The sequence below is a fragment of the Coptis chinensis genome, chromosome 7 (assembly GCF_015680905.1).
Source record: "Coptis chinensis isolate HL-2020 chromosome 7, ASM1568090v1, whole genome shotgun sequence".
Classification (NCBI taxonomy): Eukaryota; Viridiplantae; Streptophyta; class Magnoliopsida; order Ranunculales; family Ranunculaceae; genus Coptis; species Coptis chinensis.
Window position 1 is genome coordinate 5,363,595 of NC_141462.1, and position 8,343 is coordinate 5,371,937.

General features: G+C 33.5%; 1 protein-coding gene across 1 annotated transcript; it reads right to left on the reverse strand.

Moving 5' to 3' along the window:
* Positions 1-1,456: 1,456 nt before the first annotated feature.
* On the reverse strand, positions 1,457-5,490 carry LOC147485488 (uncharacterized). Its single transcript, XM_086572927.1, has 5 exons — positions 5,235-5,490; positions 4,972-5,160; positions 4,752-4,852; positions 4,508-4,632; positions 1,457-1,681 (listed from the first exon to the last, which is right to left on the reverse strand). Exons 2-5 carry the CDS (start codon positions 5,037-5,039, stop codon positions 1,550-1,552), a joined length of 426 nt encoding a protein of 141 aa, XP_086429053.1. The 5' UTR covers positions 5,040-5,160; positions 5,235-5,490; the 3' UTR covers positions 1,457-1,549.
* Between the last annotated feature and the right edge of the window lie 2,853 nt (positions 5,491-8,343).

An 8,343-nucleotide genomic window follows, 5' to 3' on the forward strand; every position in this document is an offset into this window, starting at 1 on the left:
GTTCATACAAACAACCAAATTGAAGAATTTTTTTTAGAAATTCAAATTGCAAATGTCCTAAAGGTTATGAGCCTTTAGGAAAATCCATGTTTTAAGAAAATCTCATATTTAAACTTACCAACTAATATCCCATTTTAACTAACCTAGCATGTTCCAACCCGAATGGACGCATAGAATTAGTAAGAATTAGACTTGGATTTTGCAGGAAACATATTGGAAACCCATCTATATTGATAGGAATCCATGAAGTGTCATACTATATCCAAGTGAACATCTACAACCAACGGAAATCAAATCCTAAACCCTAAGCAATTAAAAGATGTTTACATGTTTAAACACGTTAAGTAACCATACAATATCAAGCTCGAGTTACACGTGAATATAGAAGTTAATTCTCAATATCTAGTTACGACATTAAGAGAAGATTGTCCCAAAATATGATGCTAGTTTGAAATTTCAGAGCTCATCACTGCAAGCTTTGTTTTTTGCGTCAAATGTATACATGTTCACATACCCTTCCCATTACTGAATTTCTTATTTTTTGGGATTGCTTACAGCTAGTTCAAAGCAACTATAAGCTTTGTTTGGATTGTTATCAATAAGCAATCCCATATGCTGATATGCGCTATCAAGCTCATAAGCTCATTTGATAGTTTTCTTTATAAGCTGCTTTGACTTTCTTCGCTGGATGTTGGCTAATAAGGTTAATGTGCTTACAAATGTCATAAATGGAAGCACATATACACTTATTAAAAACTCAACAACGTGGGAATTGAAAAAAGTGTGCCTAAACCCCAACTTTTGCTATTAACTAATAGTTTATCACAACCACAGATACATGCACATTACAACTAAACATAAATTTAATTAGTAAAATTTCTACTACACTAATATATTCCATTCGATTGATGAATTTTTTTTTTGTAAACAAAGATAAGAGAGTAAGGATAACCCCATCAATAGATACCTTTCACTTCTAATCAAATTTAATGTTGTATACTTAAAGTATAGATCAAATAAATCATACATAAGCTAAAAAACCAAAATCTCATACCCATTGCTTATTAACCTATGTAAATCATTGGAGAAAGGAAGAGAGAGGTTGAGTTTAATCTACTTAGCTTAAAGCCCTAAAAAGTTTAATCTAATTCGGAGCCTACCTATTTTATAAGAAGAAAAGAGGTGTGAGACCATAGTTCAGAACGACACATTGATTTTAAGTACTATTCAAATACAAAAACAATAACAAAATTTAGGCCACCACTACTTTGTCATGAAGGGAAATAATTTGGAGCTCTGAAATCTTGACAGGTTGTGCATTTTATTTTTTTGGGAAATTGTATTTCTATGTCGACTATCTCTGTTTTATCATACATACTCTAGTTTTAGGACACTAAATACTCAAATATGTGAAGAACCCATGTCCTTTATAATGAAAAAAAAATGAGGAAAGTTTTACCCTAGTGTGGCAGAACCATTTGACAGAATGGGTGAAGGTGGGTGTCGTCCTGGTAATGGTATCTATTGGAACTACCGTGATTACAATTATTTAGATAGAAGAAAATTTAAATTTGTTAACCTTGAAGCAAATTGCTATTACCTTTTTTATTAGGCCGCCTTGATCGTATTGTCCCATGGACTGAAATCTCCTTTTATGATTATATGAAATGCCTTCCAAATGCTACAATAAGCAAGCCAAATAAAAATTGGTTCAAAAAAGAAACTCTTACACTACATACTTTAATAGATTTATTCTTTTATTCTAACCTGATTGATTTCTCATTGTCTGGGGAGTTTCTAAGTAGAGAAACAATGGTTTGGTGAGATTCAATCGTGTTGTCGTTTTTTATATTCCTTCTACCATTAGGCTCGAATCAATTTTGTTCTGGCCTTATTTTCTATTTCAATTGTTCGCCATTCTTAACCCCAAAAAAACAACAAACCCACCCGACTTTGCCAAAAAAAAACAGTGGTGTTTTCAGTGTCAACTTTTCTTCACGGTTTTTTTTTTTCTATAGTCTATTTCCAGGTGAAATTCAATATGTATTCTACCAATGGATTCTAGAGATATATATCACTCCTTTTATTGACTAATCCATAAACATTTGCTAGTCGTCAAACGTGAATAACCAAGGAGTTATTAACACTTGAAACAATATTAACATATTCTCAGCTAAGATTCTCTCATAAACAACTTTGATAATCTTACGGCTAGTCTAGAAAAAGAAAAAAAGAATATAAAGCGGAAGCAGTAGGAAGGAGGAATCATAAACAACGTACTTTGTTTTGCCCCATGAAATTCAACGTTGAACTCATTGGTTCAATCATTAATTTGCCTCATACTGGCAAAGGCTTAAATCTGTAATATTTTACAAAATTCAAAGTATATGCTATAGAACGCAAAATATTTCTTAAAGAATGGAAGCGAGCAGGCAGGAAGGAAGGTTGTGAAGAATACACTTAATTTACCACCTGACTCATTAAAGGAGTCAATTTAGATCATAAGATGAGATGCTCACATCTATCAAGGACTTTTGGTTATCAGTCAAGTTACTTTACCAAAACATAATTAAAAAATATATTTGAAAAAAATATATGGGATTAAGTGCTCGCATTAAGAAGTAGGAGAATGTCAATAGCACTATTGATGCTGATTGAAGTGCTTGTTTTTCCTTATCTGTTAGTTCATCTCTTTTTTCTTTGTAGCTGGATTGATTGTCAAGATATTAGAGCATCTGGGATACTTAATCCGCTCATATTCTGAGAACAAATGCTCTGCAAGGTATCAAAAGGAAACACACATGCAAATGCGTAAGTGCCACTATAGTACTCAAAGAATCACAACCATAAAATTAACAATGCCGGAACTGTTGGGTATTTACGGCACAGAATGCCCAATAATATTTTCTTCGAACAAATTGCCATTTATGATAAAGTTCATCGATTTACCTCTCATTGCTTTTACAGATTATAAAGAGAATTTTGAAAACCATAGACAACTGGGAGAGACGGCATGCTGATTTGTAGTTTGGATGAACTTTTCCATTAACAGTTCTTATATCTTCAAAGCTCTATGACTATATTGAGATGCATATAGTAGTACCATACTCGTGGTGTGAAGTAGAAGAAAATCTTTGATTGAATCGATTCCAAAACCACAAAATGAAAAAATAAATTACTGAAAAAAAACTTGAAGCAGAAGCGACGGTGAGTTGAATTGATGCTTGATATTCTCAACAAATTGCTTCATCTTTGTGGAGTTTGAATAGTTGATAAAATTGTGTAAATAAATCAGATATGGAGCCAGGGTTGCTTGGTGGATGGAACGATAAAACATCATCTTTTTTTTTTTTTTTGTTTTGATAGCTTTCTTCTTCAATTTGTAGAGAGGTATTAAAGTAGAGAGTTTAGTGAGAAATCTAAAAAATTTGATTTTAAGTTGCCAAAGGATTTAAATTAAATGAGAAAAGAGATGTGTACCTTTAATTTCTTGCGCCATTGAGAAGAATACGATGGAAGAGAGATTCGACCTAGTTTCATGTGAATCAAAGTGAGAAAAGAGAAAATGAATGAAACTTTGGTTTTAACCAAGCCTCGTCTCTTTCTGCAAAATCCAATCCAATTAATGTTCAAAAAAATCTTTTGAGATAATTTTGTGGGGTTCTTCACTGGAGTTGAATCCGGTAAGTGAGGGGAGAAGAAAGGGTTATTTTATGCGATGAATTGTTTATGCATTTAGTTAAATTAAAACTGAGTTGTATTTTTTTTTTTTTTTTGGTTGTTATTACTTGGGGATGAAAGAAAGCATTCAGCAAAGAGAGATAACTTGTTGTAGCCTCCAAACTGAGTAAGAGCGAGAAACTTAGAAGGAAAGTTACTAATGAGAGGGATAACTTGCCTTCAATCCGCTTTGTAATTAGTTTGGTGTCCACATAATAGAGAAACCCTAAATGAAGAAGAATTTCATTTTTTGGTTTTGACCAAGGGTGTGTTGTTGTTTTATTTGGGTTACCCTAAATCCGATTCCTTCAACAGTTTATGTAATAAAAGCTGCATCTTGGCAACATCATTTTCAGTGAGATTCCAAATAAGACTGCCGGAATGTATTGTTCTCGGTATCTTACTGCACTTTTTACCTAGTCTGTATACATTACAATCCAATGTTTTTGCTATGAAGTTCTCATGAGTAACCTAGCTAATACGTACAGTAGTGGAAATCCATAGTGCTTTTCCCCTATATGTTGGTTTTCTAATTTGCATACCTATGGTCCCCTTGAAGGATCCAAGGCATATAACTTTGTAGTATAAACATGGTGTTTGACCATTGCAGTTATAATATTTGCCAACGGACGGATTGACATCATCAAACAGAAAAGGACAGACTAAAAACTTTAACTTAAGCCCAAAGAAACACAAAATAAAAATGGAATACAGAAACATGAAAATTAAAATAGACTAATATCACGTAACACGCATAAATCAATTAAGGAATAAAAAAGGAACATACCTGGTTTGAAAAGAGTTCCTTGGATAATTTTTTTTTTTCAAATTTTCGGCATATATGAATTATGCTGAATTCTATAATAGTTGACCCGACTATAGCATCGCTGTGTCCTGAGAGCTTAGTGCATTCTACATGTAGAAGTTTCAAAATGAAAAACATATAACACACACAAGACATACGTCCACCAAATAAAATATATATTACCATAAGAAAACATCAACAAAAAGAGAAATATATAGAAATTTACCAATTGCAACCAAGAGAAAGAACAATTGTGGAATTCCATCAAACCTCCATGTTACAATCCATGTTACAGCAGCAAGCGACCGTCTCGTCTTGCACTTCTTCCTACTATCAAAAGACGATTTCATATTGTTGAAGGAAATACCTAACATAGATTTGAAATATTATATATTTAAGCCTAAGCAAATAACTTCTATTGCAGTCTAAGTTTATGCATAGAATACCTGTTCCTCAGTATGAGATTTAAAACTGAAGTGCCAAAGCGTAAACGTTGGTGAAGAGAAATGGTCATAGAACTCGAAGCACAAATTTACCGCTTCGATAAAGTCTCGCATTGTAAAATGTTGCTCCTTGATGACCTTGTCTCCCAAGGACTTCAAACTCATTATGGACAGAGGGCAAGCATTGTGAATCTAGGGAAGAAAATAAACTTAAATTAGTGAGAGAGTGTAAGAGGAGGGAGGCGAGTTACATTAATCATACTTACTTTGCTAGAAATCCAAATAGAAATAAGAGCGATGAGCTAGATATTGCATTCTCTCAAGGGTTGTTACAAAAGCCAATTTGTTGTTCGACTATTTTTCGCTATGAAGCTGAAGTGGAGGACGACAATGAATCTCTGGTAGATTGAAATAAACTTGATGACTTGAGCTGTTTCCAACCCATTTTCTCCTTCTACACTTGCTCACTGTGAAAGCAAAAAAAATCGAATTTAATAGAATAAATTTTCAAATCAATGAGAGAAAAAGAGTTGTGCATCGTGTTTTCAAATGTAAATTAGTAATATAAATAGAAAACTGTTAGAATTTAGTTAGGGTTTTCACTAGGGCAGGGAATCGGGTCGGGTTTGACCCGAATCCGACCCGACCCGAACCCGAATAGTTCGGGTTCGGGTCAATTTTTATATCCGTTTATTTATTCGGGTCGGGGTCAGGTTTGTCGGATTCGGGTTCGGATATATTTTTTGGGCTTTTTTTGAATTTTTAGTGTTATCCGATTGGGTTAGTCGGGTTCGGATATTAAATTTCGGATGTAATCGGGTTTGGGTTCAGGTTCGAATATTAAAACTATTCGGATTCGGATTCGGATATAGCCATATCTGACCCAAACCCGACCCGATCCCTGTCCCAGTTTTCACATACCTTGTTTGTCTAAAGCACTCTAAGAAAATCCCATGTCTCTCTATGAACATGGGGAACCACAGCTAAAATCATCTCGAGATTGTAGAGATACATTCAAGGAAAAGCTGAGATCTATTTTTGTGAGAGAAGATGCTAGTATTTTTTCTTTTTGACGAATAATTGAAAAAGGGCGTGGATTTCATTTTTTTTTTACGAATGATTATTTTTGCCCCAAAAAGCTGACGTATGTATCATGATTTGAGAATAAATGGGCAATGACTGACCTCTTGGGAGCATTCTCAACTACTCGATATTAAACGTCTTCCATCCCAACTCACGTGTATGAAACTCTTCGAGGACTGGGAAGTTGAAAGAGGCTAGTTGAATTGAGCGGTCACCAACCATACAACAAATAAGCTAACTAATGAAAGTTTAAACCTTACCATCTCGTTCAATAGAGTCATTATGTTATATTCAGCTCCAACACGCCATGCATGATTGTGCCATGCATTTCAAAAAAATAGTATGTGAGTACTAAATGGTTCAGATTAATCAATGTGAAAGAAAGTAAATGTCACTTGCATTCAAAAAATGTAAGCAAAAGAGAATGCATCTTCCCTCAAGTCAATTGACCAACCTCCATAGACTATAATACCTATTTAACATGTAAGAAATGAGTTGGCCTCCTCATGAAACTCGTCCAAAAAACAAAGATGATAGTTAACTAATGCTCAACCTTCAACCTTTATCAACACGTTGACAGAAAAAACACCTAAATCTATTATTCAATATAACCATTTGAAATTAAACTAACTAACCGTCCATAGTTCCACACAAATCCCATTTCCAAATCAACACGCTCAGGCTTGCTACATATTTCTTGTCACTCTGTTACAAACTACAAACTACTTTAGGAATTTTGAGGCTTTATTTATTAGGGTACATACGCATCTCTCTCCATCACTTCCATATTACTTCTAAATAGCATACCAAGTAATCAATGAAATCTTGCAGCACAAACTTAATATACTGAGCATATTATATAAACTGCATGCCAGCTACCAATCAAAATGGTCTTAGTTCACCAATTAAGTTTAATCAAACTAACAATGTAATAATATCATGAGAGTCACGTGCAGGATCGCTGATCGTGTTTTTATAATTTCCCATTTTTATTATTATAGCAATACATAAGATCAACCCATGGTATATGCAAAGGGGATAAAATCTTTGAGTTACCAAATTTTCCAAGTTCTCATTTCATGTACATCTAATATAAGTATGTAACTTTGCATATTTCCAACTCAATTCAAATGAAGAACCAAGAATTATAATTTTTTTTGATAAAATTCAGCAATTCCATATGTAATACTTGGTAGTAGACCAATATGGAGAAACTAGCTACTTTGAATGATTGCTAATACTTAATACATAGTTTCAACCATACTCTAGATTATGCTTTTCTAGTAGCTTATGAAATAAGCAAGTAAATCAGACCAACATTTGAGAATTATTATATCAAGAGTTTGACTAGAAAAGTATTTCTAGACATACTAAAGTGAGAAACTCATGCTGATATTGAAACAAAAATATATATTAGATCCAAAATGTGCAGTGGGTGCAGAAAAGAAGAGTGGTGCTAAGACTAAGTGTCATACCAGCAAAACATTTCTAATTCTATAAATACATTTCCGTTATGAATCTATCCCATCAGGCCAACACCAAGAGTTATGCAACTATGTCTCAGAACTATTAAAAGTTGAAAGACTTGTTCCTCATACTGACCAACATACTTATAACAGTAAGCAAATCATGTTCAGACCCATAACCTATTGTTAATGCATGAGGAACATTGACACCTATATCAAAACATCAGCCCTGAAATTTGATTCCTCATTCACTGTATCTATCGCCAGTACAAAGTGAAAATATATGAGACTTTGAGGCATTACACTAAAATCACCATATAGTTAAAAATAGGGGTTAAAGTTTGAGTAAAAAAAGTAGCGTGCAAGTAATTCTGAAACTAAAATAGATAGAAACAGGTGATCATACCTATTTACAAATACAACAGAATAATCCCTCAAGTTCCTTTGAACTCCTAAGCAAGAAGTCAAGTAACAAAGACCCTAGAAGGATACATTCTCCTTGCAAAGAATGTCTCACTCATGAATTTCATGCTAAGTTACTCACTCACCTTCAGTCGATCACTGATCTCAATAACCTCATTTTCAAAATCATGTATATTTCTTGTTAGCCCTGTTGTAAGCAAACCCTTAATTTACAAACAACAACCATATCAATCAAGTGACAAAGTCTCCCAAAAAAATTTATAAAGGTAAAAAGCAACTATAATATCTCCAATATCTCAAAAATCAGTGAGAGCTCTTCAATTTTTGGAGAGAAATCGAGATTTTTTATTATTTTTTTTCAATCGATCGTTCAAAACCATTTTGTTTGATTTTTCATATATAT